General features: G+C 43.7%; 1 protein-coding gene across 4 annotated transcripts in view; it reads left to right on the top strand.

The window, feature by feature from the left end:
* Positions 1-6,217, top strand: part of GRK4 (G protein-coupled receptor kinase 4) — a 402,980-nt gene extending 396,763 nt beyond the window's left edge. For all 4 annotated transcript variants that reach the window (XM_063924349.1, XM_063924369.1, XM_063924340.1 and 1 more), the window contains 3 exons: positions 1,706-1,843; positions 2,943-3,074; positions 5,623-6,217. In XM_063924349.1, coding sequence (XP_063780419.1) covers positions 1,706-1,843; positions 2,943-3,074; positions 5,623-5,673 — 321 coding nt within the window. In that variant the 3' untranslated portion in view covers positions 5,674-6,217. The remainder of the gene's footprint in view (positions 1-1,705; positions 1,844-2,942; positions 3,075-5,622) is intronic.
* The last annotated feature ends 7,261 nt before the right edge of the window (positions 6,218-13,478 follow it).

The raw sequence follows: 13,478 nt of genomic DNA, 5'->3' as shown, positions 1-13,478 counted from the left end.
TGAGTCTGGTACCCCATGATACTAAATGGAACCCCAGTATCCTCTATGGACTACGAGAAAAGGATTTACTGGTAGGTAATGAAAATTTCTTATTGTTTACCAATTCATTCAGCCTGTAAATATCTCACTGTAAACCACATGACGTGTTTTATTACTGTCATTAGTTATGAGTATGATTTGATTGATATTGGAGAGACCCACGTATAACTGTCCATGGGGGAGATGTGCTAAGTAATGAAAAGAGTTGAGAAGTGAGCCAGTGGAGAAGTTGCCCATGGCAACCAATCAGCATTGAAGTAACTTTTATAATTTGCATACTATAAAATTATATAGAGCAGTTTATTGGCTGCCATGGGTAACTTCTCCACTGGCTCACCTCTCCACTCTTTTCACTGCTTAGTACATCTCCACCCATGTGAGAAGACTTCACTGCACAAGTCCACAGTGACATTAAAGGACTGGCCTTAAGCTTTGTTTATTGTCATTCCAAAACATATCCGGGAAACTGTAATCGCTTAAATTCATACAGCAAATCTGACGGAATCACTGGGATTCTGGGGATAAACGTGATTTCACTTGCTGCTGTCAGGATGATTGCCTCAATGACGTTAGCCAACAAACGTCTTTTTGACAAGCGTGTGCCATAGCAAAGTTGGCGTGGCTTTAAATCCCTTAACATTATAATTGGAATATCCTTTTTTAAATTCAATTCATGTGGGGGTAATCCGGACAGGTGAGTTTAGGAACTCGATTGTATAGTGAAGATGTAGTAATATGAAAATTCTTAAAGAACGCATGGACACGTTCGATACATAGGGAGCAGTGTCCATGGGACCGGGAGCGCTGTAGGCGTAGACTTGAGTTTGTCTCACTTCCACACATTTCGTCTTTATCCGGTGTGTGTTGGTAGTGACGCAGCCTCAACTTCCGCACGCATAGTGAACACCTGATCTAAATCAGTTCAGTTGTTCCTGAGTTTATAGAGAACATACATATAAACACTTTTATTAATAATATATACTATGTTATTATTACCTCATCTCACCGCATGGATTTGTACAGTGACTGATTTTTTGGCATTATTAGTAGATTGACCGTGACCACATGTGTGGTCCTTTATGAGCGTTGTCCCTCAGTTGTGATGGACTCCAGGTATGTTATGATCACAGGATGGCTGGTTTATTTTGAGTCCATATCCTCCACTATGATGAGGGAGATATAGAGGGAGTTTGGATAGGAGAGATGAGATGAAGGGGAGGGGGACAGAGATCAGAGAGAAACAGTGGACCATGAGGCTGAAGAGACACGGGAAGTGGGCATGAGTCGGGAGAGAAACAGTGGGAGGAATGAGACTGAAGTGACCAGGGAGGGAGGGCATCATGAGGTTGGAGAGATGCAAGATTTGGGGGGATAAGGCTGGAGAGAATATTAAGGCTTGAGGCTATACAGTGACTTGGCAAATAACTAGTCAAAATTTCAAGTACTGTACAATACATCTTCTTTCACAAAGGGCTCTGGTCACCACAGGAAAAGGTGAGCAGTGACCTTCTCCTGAGTTAACCCATTCATAGATTTTGAGGCTGTTTGTAGCTCTGTGTTAGCGAACCCTTCCAATAGTCAGTGTGTCTGGCTTTTATTTAAAGGTATCCTGCAATCCTGTATTACAGAGGCTGTCAGTAAAGCCTTGTTTCTGTGTCCCCTCCAGCCGCGTGCTGTGTATTGTAAGGATGTGCTGGACATTGAGCAGTTTTCTACTGTGAAAGGAGTAAATCTGGATACCACAGATGATGATTTCTACTCTAAGTTTGTGACGGGCAGTGTCTCCATCCCCTGGCAGCAAGAGGTACTGACACGCTATGTTTTCTATCTTTTCATTCACACACTAACAGAAGCTTGCTTCATGAGCCAACGTTTTATGTCCCTCTTTGTGTAAATAGCAAAATAAATTAGGGATCATGTACACAATTGCTACATAGCGTTGAAAAAAAATAAAAATCATATTGCTTCAAACATCTATCTATCTATCTATCTATCTATCTATCTATCTATCTATCTATCTATCTATCTATCTATCTATCTATCTATCTTAATATATATATCTACATATAATTTAGCTACACCTTGAATCTCTGAGTAGTGAGTTAATTCTGAAATGTTGGATTATAGCTGAGGTTCTCTTTTTTTTCTTTACAAGTCCTGTAAGTGGCACCTTGCAGGACAGTATATTCTATCTATCTGTCTGTAGTATCTCTTTCTCTATCTTTTTTCTGTCTATCTTTTTCTCTTTTTTCTCTATCTCTGTTTGTTTGTCTGTCTTTCTCGGGTCTATGGTGGTCATTCCGAGTTGATCGTTAGCTGCTTTCGTTCGCAGCATGCGTATGGGGCGCAATGCGCACGCGCGACGTACTTTCACAAAAGCCATTGCAGTTTCACACAAGGTCTAGCGATGCTTTTCAGTCGCACTGCTGACCGCAGAGAGATTAACAGGAAGTGGGTGTTTCTGGGAGGTAACAGACCGTTTTCGGGGAGTGTGTGTAAAAACGCAGGCGTGTCAGACACAAACGCGGGTGTGCCTGGAAAAAGTATTTTTTTTAGTTCAACATTGAGGACCAGCCTAGTTGGCCTTACCTACAATACCCCAGATTTGCAATAGTTGTTCACCCACAGGTATGACCAGTGTCAGGCAAAAGCACAGCTCAGGTGATAAATGTTCCATGTGTATACCCAGACTGCATGTCTCCTGCTCCAACAACTGCATCATCACTGTATGTCCTATTCTCCTTCAATACAGCTGGAGATGTCATTGCAGATTGGGGAAGGAGGGGGGTAAGCGCATCAGAACAGGGACCACCCTAGTGCTGTGAGATAGGACAAAGTCCAGACACTTTCTGTGCTTTTTCATTAGTACTTATTCTGAGTTTCTGCTGTTCTCCTTCTTACAGATGATAGAAACAGAATGTTTTAAAGATATTAATGTTTATGAGACAGACGGCTGCTTGTCGCCAGATCTGGATGTGAGCAAACCGAACATTAGACCAAAGAGAAGCTTCTTCCATCGATTGTTCAGGAGAGGGGTGAGACTAATCAGATGTGATATTCAGTACAACTGTAGCCATACAGGAAATCTAATTTTATTGTCTCTTGCTCTGAAGGTCTTTCTACTGTATATTGCAGGTTTAAATAAGCACAACCTTTACAGCTGGTCAGTTTTCCTGCTATTACTGCTCTTACCTTTAAAGAGCCGCTCATTAGATGAAGGGATAAATGTGATAAAGTGCGGAATTCTGTAAATGCTGAGATTAGTAGAAAAATGTAAAGATAAAATGTTCAGTAAGGCAAAACCAAACATTGCTGCTACCAATTTATGTGCTAATTCACTGAAATCTCAGGACTTTCTGCTAGGAATCGGTCTATACAGGCTTTGTTGTTGCCCTGTGGAGTATAATCATGGGGCGAGGGTACTGCTGGGATTATCAATCTTTGATGTTGCCCTGTGGAGTATAATCATGGGGTGAGGGCACTGCTGGGATTATCAATCTTTGTTGTTGCCCTGTGGAGTATAATCATGGGGTGAGGGCACTGCTGGGATTATCAATCTTTGTTGGTGCTATGTGAAGTATAATCATGGGGTGAGGGCACTGCTGGGATTATCAATCTTTGTTGGTGCTATGTGGAGTATAATCATTGGGTGAGGGGACTGCTGGGATTATCAGTCTTTGTTGTTGCCCTGTGGAGTATAATGATGGGGTGAGGGCACTGCTGGGATTATCAGTCTTTGTTGGTGCTATGTGGAGTACTGTATAATCATGGGGTGAGGGCACTGCTGGGATTATCAGTCTTTGTTGGTGCTATGTGGAGTATAATCATGGGGTGAGGGCACTGCTGGGATTATCAGTCTTTGTTGGTGCTATGTGGAGTATAATCATTGGGTGAGGGGACTGCTGGGATTATCAGTCTTTGTTGTTGCCCTGTGGAGTATAATGATGGGGTTAAGGCACTGCTGGGATTATCAGTCTTTGTTGGTGCTATGTGGAGTATAATCATGGGGTGAGGGCACTGCTGGGATTATCAGTCTTTGTTGGTGCTATGTGGCGTATAATCATGGGGCGAGGGTACTGCTGGGATTATCAGTCTTTGTTGTTGCCCTGTGGAGTATAATCATGGGATGAGGGCACTGCTGGGATTATCAATCTTTGTTGTTGCCCTGTGGAGTATAATCATAGGGTGAGGGCACTGCTGGGATTATCAGTCTTTGTTGGTGCTATGTGAAGTATAATCATGGGGTGAGGGCACTGCTGGGATTATCAATCTTTGTTGGTGCTATGTGGAGTATAATCATTGGATGAGGGGACTGCTGGGATTATCAGTCTTTGTTGTTGCCCTGTGGAGTATAATCATGGGGTGAGGGCACTGCTGGGATTATCAGTCTTTGTTGGTGCTATGTGGAGTATAATCATTGGATGAGGGGACTGCTGGGATTATCAGTCTTTGTTGTTGCCCTGTGGAGTATAATCATAGGGTGAGGGCACTGCTGGGATTATCAGTCTTTGTTGGTGCTATGTGGAGTATAATCATGGGGTGAGGGCACTGCTGGGATTATCAGTCTTTGTTGGTGCCCTGTGGAGTATAATCATGGGGTGAGGGCACTGCTGGGATTATCAATCTTTGTTGGTGCCATATGGAGTATAAACACAGGGTGTGAGCACCCCTGGATTCAGGCTCTGTTGATGCACTGTGCAGTAGAAAGTATATTCCAGGAGTGCTGAATCCAAGAAGAGGCACACTAGATTACAAAACTCACAGATGGGATCAGTTCTATGTTTTAGCGTGAGATGACCGAACCTCAGTTCAGGAGTGAACCTATAACCCAAATGCTGTTCCACAGATAGTTGTTTGGACCCGTGGTTTATACAGTAAATGCATGGAGGCACAACCACAGAATTGGTCTCCTAAAGGATCTGTAAAATAGGTGGAGCAAATGGTCTTGGCTGGCAGTAGTCGGTCATTCCTGATTATTGAGGTGATCCAAGGTGTATTTAGTGATCAGGAACTTTTAAAAGTAACATATCGGAGTGGGGTACGCAGGACCCACAAATACTGTTAAAATAGTATATTTTATTAAATTCATACTGTATATGTTCTTGATTACAGTCTATACAGTCTACAATATGGATGTATTTGACTAAAATGTGTTAATACCAATAAGACAAAAAGAAAACCCATTTGTTCTAATATTAAATAAAGTACAGAGGTTTGCATGGGTTTGGTACCCACAAAAGGATCCTCTGGTAACTATAAGGTTCTTGAGTCATCGGAGAACTATGTATGGGAAGAAAAAGTATTTTGACAGACCCCCGCTGCTGGTTGGCCAGGGTACCGTCATTTAAACCCGTTTGTTGAGATGGACCACCTCCTGCAGCTGTGTAACCTTTAAATAATGTTTAATGGGGTATTTGACTGTAGTGTCTTTTCTTTTCCATCCTTAACATTTCACTCTTTCACTTAACATTTCGTGCTATGGGTCAGTTTTAAGAAGACACATCTGAGATGTTTGAATGAATAATAGCTGCTAAAGCATCACTAGAACGTGTTTCTCTAACAGTCGTCTTCTTCATCTTCTAGGTCTGCTTTAAATCTTACAGTGATGAAGAGGAAGACGCCTCCAGACCATGAACCACTGTCCAATAGCCAAAAAAATCAAATCTTAGAGCATTAAACTGCAAATATTTTATTGTATCTATAAACTGTAAAGGTGTATTATAAATTAAACAAAGAATTCTGTATGAGTTTACAGATTTTGTACATTTCTACTTGAATTCTGTTAAGATGTATATTTTCACATAAGTGTATTGTACAAAAAGGCCATAATCGTACCACTCCAATGCATACGGTGTGTTTGCGTGCGTGTGCGCATATGTATATTGATTATATATAATATATATAATATGCCTATATGTGCACACAATGTTATTTTGAATGACTGAAAGTATTTAAAGCCACAGTCTGTGTTAGCGGCATTAGGTGTGTACAGTGCTGCGGGGAGACTCACCTCCTAATGTTATTCCGTAGACAGGTATGCACAACGACTGCGAGCTCTATACCAAACGCCGTCTCTCATAGGAAGCAGCACTGCAACGACTTGTCTATACTGTTTGTATGGTTTTTATTTTTTAAGCTATATTTGTGGATTAAAGGAAAACTTTTAATTTTTGCTTTATTTATGTTTTTTTATTGTATTTAACGAACCCCTTTGCTGCCATTCAGTGCCATGATTTTTTTTTTTATAACTTTTTTTATAAAATGCGGATGGGCAAAAAATTACCAAAATCCGGGCTGATTCAGAGGCGGGAAGCTGTAGCACAGCAGCTGCGAATTTGTACACAGCGGCTGTGCGAGATTATGCCAAGGCTGCAGCGGGTGGGCTCTGTGATCCGCTGCTGCAGCTGAACACATTGCATCAGATCACCCTAAGGTTACTCAGAATGGCCACCACAACCACGGTGCCGATTGCATTAGAAGATACAGTCGCTGGCCTCGCACACTCAGAAAGCAGAGTCGACGTGCCCCAGTTTTCTGAATCGCACCCCCTCCCCCAAACTGACTGTCAATAAGACAGCGGTGTCCAGGGCATTGCGTCCAGAACCGCAGCACATGCACACTGCTGCTCCGGCGTATACACACAACAACTACCCTCGGAAATACTGCGGAAGCATCGGAATGCCGCTCACCTCTCAATCAATCCCGTAGACTGTTGGTGCCCACAGGATCACACAGAGCCATAGTGAGCGGCTGGTGAGGCCTTGTCCCTTATAGGTTGAGGACGCCATGCGCTAATGTTCAGCTGTATGCATGAAATCAGGTCTGGACTATTGGAGTGAAAATAGGACAATGACCGGTTTGTTTGTAGAAATGACATCAGGAATAGGCGAACGCCCTCTACCCTTCTATCTGTGACCAGTATGGTCAGTTAGCTGTGGATTAAAGTGGTTTTCCACCTACATATGACTTTATAATTCCTTTGTGTATAGTTGCTTCTGCAACCAGTGCTGAATGCTTTACTTTATGTTTATTCCACAAAAACCAAGTTCATGCACTTTGATTAGGAGAAATAGGAGAGGTACTGTGGGTAAGGTCGTTATATAAACCCCTGATAAGCGTCCGGAGTAGTGGGTATACACCATGTGTAAAGTGCAGCTCCCAGTATGCTCTGCTGGCCCGCTGCAATATGTAAGGTAGGATACCATTCTCTACTCCTTGTGGCAGCAAAGGGGTTAAATCCTGGCTGAGTTTCCTCGTGTCTTCTCTTTATATTCTTACAGAATGTTTTGTTTTAATTATTTTCTGCCATGTTAGAACATGAGAAGTGACGCAGCCATTATTTCACACTTCTGTCTGCTGCCACTGCACCAAAAAAGGTCACCACCCGCATCCTTCTGTCCAGGTATCTTTCGTGGACCGCTAATGGCATATATGTTCTTAATTTGAATTATATATAATTGTTTCTGGATTGAACACTTTTTAGGGGAGCCAGGAGCTATTTTCATTCCGCAGACTGGTAAGAGCACCTATGGCCTGCACAAAGTGGCCTCATCTTATGGCCTACGCTAGATGCGCAGCGAACCATTGGATGGTTAGGGCAGTGCATGTAAAGGTGCACATCTGCTCTCCAGTCTCCAAGGGACCGTGTGCAAACTGAGTTACTCATTGGTCTGGATTTACTACTGGCTCAGCCTAAGGCTTACTGAATTGATGGGCTGTGTTCTCATGCATACTGGATTGGTGGCTGTCCCCATTGTGTGTTGGCCATGGGTGCACATAAAGAGTGTCTCATAACTTTAAAGTCTATGAGTGAGTCTAGTCTGATACCTGCTCTTCACTGGCCACTGTGTAGCCATTATCCTGTGTACTGGACCAGATGCTTGCTCAGTAGGGATGGCATCAACCATTGAATGTTTGCAAACAACCTATAATGTTCTATGACCGCTGGTAAGTGGTGTTTTTTTTTTTTTTTGTCCATCGATGACTGCACCTAATGTTGAGAAAACATCAGCAGCGTTGTTCCGATGGTTGCACAGCACTCAGCCATCGATGGTTTTCTTACGATGTTTCAAGACACCGTGGTGTTCCCTGCATGTCAGACCTGTAGGGATTTTATAGGGATTTATCTACACTGTGAATCAAAGGTGCTGTTCCCCTTTACAATAACCGTTTATATAAAATAATCTGCCATATATCTTATTATCTCTACTGTGAGGTATCAGCCTGAATCTGACTACAGAGGTGGTCATTCCGAGTTGTTCGCTCGTTGCCGATTTTCGCTATGCTGCGATTTGTTGCAAAATGCGCATGCGCAAGGCAAGCAGGGCGCATGTGCTTAGTTATTTAACTAAAAACTTAGTAGATTTGCTGTGGATCCTACGGCGCTTTTCAGTCGCTCTGCTGATCGGTGAGTGATTGACATGAAAGGGGCGTTTCTGGGTGGTAACTGAGCGTTTTCCGGGAGTGTGCTAAAAAACGCAGGCGTGTCAGGGAAAAACGCGGGAGTGTCTGGAGAAACGGGGGAGTGGCTGGCCAAACGCAGGGCGTGTTTGTGACGTCAAACCAGGAACTAAACGGACTGAGCTGATCGCAATATGTGAGTAGGTCTGGAGCTACTCAGAAACTGCAAAGAATTATTTAGTAGCAGTTCTGCTAATCTTTCGTTCGCACTTCTGCTAAGCTAAGATACACTCCCAGAGGGCGGCGGCCTAGCGTGTGCAATGCTGCTAAAAGCAGCTAGCGAGCGAACAACTCGGAATGAGGGCCAGAGTGCAGAAATACAGAGTGGATCAGAGGTTATGGACGGAACATTTCCTGGTAAATGTCAGCTGTAACACAGGTTACGTCTCAGTGATGTCGCTGGATACCCTGAGGCGAAGCTAAGTTTCACCTTTACTGGCCCAGCTGAGAACATTTCTGGCTCCACCATGTGGAGATGACAGGTGCGGGTTGGCTGTTTAGTGAATGCTGGCTACCTTTCATATTCACAATAGGAAACATGACATATGCCTTATTTTCCTGCAATAAGCTCTGCACACAATGTTGGACTGGGGTATGATGGGGTCCACTGGGGGAATGCAGTGGTAGGGGCCCATGCTTAAGGGTGTGGCCAGCCTCCAGAGGGGATGTGGCCAGCCACCACAGAGGCTTGGCTTACCATTAGGGCCTGCATGGTCTGGGCCTCCTGATAAATATAGTCCATGATAAAGTGCAAGATTAATAGCAGTGCACTGTAGAAAATACACCATAGTCCTGGACCTTCAGGCAATGGGGCTCACCAGGGGTTTCCAGTGTACCCCTGTGGACTAGTCCAACCCTGTTTGCACATGCTGCAATACAAACAAGTAGCTCCAATTCAGCAGATACCATGAGCTGGGTGTAATGCCCACGGAGTTCACTGGTGGTGTTATTATCATACAGATAACCCTCATTTTGAGTTACTTGTTTGTAAACTGAACTTGTACTCCTCCACAGTTTTCCAACTCTTTATATTTGTATAAGCAGATTGTGGGGTCTATTCATGAAGCAGTGAAAAGAGTGGAGAAGTGAGCCTGTGGAGAAGTTGCTCATGGCAACCAATCAGCTGCTCCGTACAATTGTATAGTATGCAAATTATAAATGTTACTTCAATGCTGATTGGTTGCCATGGGCACCTTCTCCACTGGCTCACTTCTCCACACTTTTCACTGCTTCATGAATAGACCCCTATGTACTGGTGTGTGTCACAGGCCTGAGATGTACATTCATTTCTGGGTATTACACATGTAGATGTTAGTAAGGTCCCCAAAACATTCACATTATGCTTTAGCAAGTATTTTATTTTTTACTTCACACATATAATTGAAATTGTCGTAAAGGTCTGTTTCACCTGCTGTAGCCAATGCGTACGTCGTAGGCTGTTCCAGAGTTTAGTTATCACTCCAATCAATAACTTCTTGTGAAAAAGACTTTGTAATATCATGATTGGTCCACTAGATCATCAATGATTCGAAAATGTAATCAACTCATTGTTACATTTTTTTTTTCTTTACTGCCTTATGGTGGAAATACAGCATTTTAGTGTGTAAACTTTTTTTAGAGCATCAAGGGTTATCTGTGTGTGAAATGATCGATCACTGGGAAATGTTGCCTCTATCCCCCAGCCCAAGCCTCTTACAATGAATGAGAGCTACTGATAGGAGCGATGGCTTTGGAATTAATGAGAGAGGTTTCTGTGCAATTAACTTGATGGATGGTGACTGGATCTTACTGCAGACAAATAGATGTGTTCATCGCAGCATGCAGGAGCTGGTAGAAAAAGTAATAATTATTATGACTAACGATTACGGGGTAAGAGGACCAATAAATGTTTGTGTTCTCCTATGCTGCTAGCTGCAGAGGATAAATTATTGTTTTTTGTGATCTTTTGGTTTACGTGTTGTAAATTCGGGTGTAGTATGGTATGCCGGCGGCCGGGCTCCGGGCACCGGAATCCCGACAGCTGGGCGAGCGCAAATGAGCCCCTTGCGGGCTCGGTGGCGCGCCACGCTATCCTCCCTCCAGGGGGGTCGTGAACCCCCAAGAGGGGAGAAAAGGTGTCGATATGATGGGTGTCGGGATTTCGGCACCGGTATACTGTGCGCCGGGATCCAAACAGCCGGCAAACTAAATACCACCTGTAATTCAGATAAATGCAGATTGTCTAAACTTTCCTTCTGTCCTGCCCAATGTAATAGGACTTGGCATAAGCTGTGACTGAAGTAAAGCAGCCTCTTACCATAATCTGATACAGTCTGTGATCTGAATTGGGTTGCCCGCCGTGGTTAGGGTCAGCATTCTGGTCTCATGGGACCTAGGCTAGTGACCACACAAACCGGCCAATCACAATGCTGGGACAACATTATTATCCGATAGTCCTGAAGTGCATCCAGGTGGCTAGTAATTTTTTGTTCATACATGAACCGTATTTGGATCAGTTTTAATGAAAAAAAAAAAAACTAACGGAAAGATTTAGCAAACTTTGAAAGAGGACAAGTGGAGGTGTTGCCCATAGTAACCAATCAGATTCAGGCTACCATTTTATAGAATGTACTGGACAAATGATACATAGAATCTGATTGGACTGCTGGAAATGACAATGTGGACCGCACAGTGTTTGTTTACTTTGTTGGAACAGTGTTTCTGCACTACTTTCTTATAACAAATCATCTGGTCTGCTGGACAGTCATGGTAATTAAAGGGAATTTACACAATGAATACAATTAGCCTAATAATAATACAGGTTATGAGTAGACTAACATGTTCTTATCTGTCTCCCGTTGCTGGTGCATACTCAGTCACCCCACCAAAGCTTATGAAGGGGCAAGGTGCTGAAATCCTATTTTCTGCATCGCTGTTGTAGCATCTGCTTATGTAAAATCCGAGCCTATGGCATCCCTCGTACCCTTGAATGGGTAGGATTGGGACACATGGCACAGGCTGCCGCTACCCTCTCTCTGGATCCCTCTAATAACTCTTCCACTGCCCCGTGCACCACTGGCATCCGTTCACCATTGGTGATAGAACATACAGTACATGCCAACTACCCAGCTGACTGGGCTAATGCTGACCTGAGCTTGATGGCAGGAAAGAGCCATCAGATAGGGTCTGTGCCACTAAATTCGGGACAGGTGGGAGATATGCTATAGGACCATACAACTTAATACTGGTTGGGGCGCCTACCCTCATCCAATTGCTAAAGTAAAAGAAAATAATACATAGAAACTCTGGTTTGAGTAACCCTGGCCCTAGGTGCCAGAATAGGTTGCTTAGTGGCTAATCCAGCTCTGAGTAAGATAACCATGTTCACTGCACCAGTGTCACGCCCATGATGTATTTCAATAAATTAAATTCATGCTTTCATATAATCCCTTGAAAAAGAAGTGGTTAACAAATACTGTAATACCCATATTGTTTGGATGGGTAACATTTAGGTGTTTAGTAGGTGCCTATACACATATTGTAAAGCCTGCCCTGTTATCTCATCTCTACCTTTCCTGTCCAGATTTTCAACCTGATAAACAGACTTATAGGGGCAATTCAATTGTTTATTGCACAAGTTGCACCCTGACAGGCCGGGTTTAGCTGCGTAAAATGGCTAAACCCAACTAAAGTGCTGGACGCAATGCAAAAAGTGCCATTTGCGTGCTCAAATGGGTCACTTTTCACACATTTCAGCTTGCCGGCAACAATTGAAATGTCCGTTGGACACCATCTAGTGGCGGCTGTGGGGAGAAATAATTGAACTCCCCCCATAGAGCAATAGTGTATATTTGATTTGAATGTGACAATAAAATGACCTTCCCTCGCAGACTGAAAGTTGTGTTTGCAAGGTCTATACAGCACATTGTGTGGTCTTCAGCCAGCATATGCTATCGAGATCTGCAGCTCCTTGTCACAACTGAGGGCCTGAGCTGACGGGAGGCAGCCTCAGTTGTAGGGGCTGAGATGTACCGGAACCTGGGAGGTTGTATCAGACCCCTGGACATGTAAGTAACATGAATAATAACTGCCCGAAGGCGTGACCACGACAACTTGGATAAAAGTCAATGATGTTTATTATGACAACTCCGCAACACAGCAGCAGTAAAAGAAAACGTAAAAGTCAGCAAAGAATAAATACAGTTCCTGGGTACTACAGGATGGCAGGAGCCACAGGGCACTGGTAGTGTGAGATAGTTCTTATGATCTTCTAGATGGAAAGTCCTTACCAGGCCCGACTGTAGCAATGGAGATAACCCAGGATTGTGCCAGCTGGTGTTCCAGGAAAAGCTGGGTTGCTGAAGATAAAACAGCTGCTGTGGATACTGGCTGGAACCAGACTGTTGTTAGCACGGAGTGGATACTGGCTGGAACCAGTCAAATAATAAATGAACTTGGGAGCGATGAAATATGAACTGAAATGTAGAACTTGAGAGCGGAGAAATAATAATACCGGTGGAGAGTGGTAAAGTGTAGAAAGGACACCGGCCCTTTAAGGGAAGCTGTACTCTGCTGGAAGCTGAGCTGGAAGCAGGTAATGTTGTAGCTGGAAACAGATGAATCCACAATGGATTGGAGAGTCAGGCTACACCGCAGGTGGAATGCTGGTGTGGGTCTCTACGGTGGAAGTCCTGAGACAGGAGCTGGAACCTGGAAGACAATCACAGGAGAGAGACAAACAGGAACTAGGTTTGACAACCAAAGCACTGACGCCTTCCTTGCTCAGGCACAGTGTATTTATACCTGCAGCAAGGAAGGGATTGGCTAGGCAATTATGCAGATTATCAATACTGAGAACAGATTGGTGGAAATGATCAGCTGACAGAATCCAAGATGGCTGCGCCCATGCAGACACTTGGAGGGAAGTTTGGTTTGTAATCCATGTGGAAATGAAAACAGTAATGGCGGCGCCGGCCACCGGAGACAGGAGGCGCCAGGCT

Source organism: Pseudophryne corroboree, chromosome 1, assembly GCF_028390025.1.
Source record: "Pseudophryne corroboree isolate aPseCor3 chromosome 1, aPseCor3.hap2, whole genome shotgun sequence".
Classification (NCBI taxonomy): Eukaryota; Metazoa; Chordata; class Amphibia; order Anura; family Myobatrachidae; genus Pseudophryne; species Pseudophryne corroboree.
Note: the sequence above shows the minus strand (reverse complement) of the source record. Positions and strands in the feature narration are given on the sequence as shown.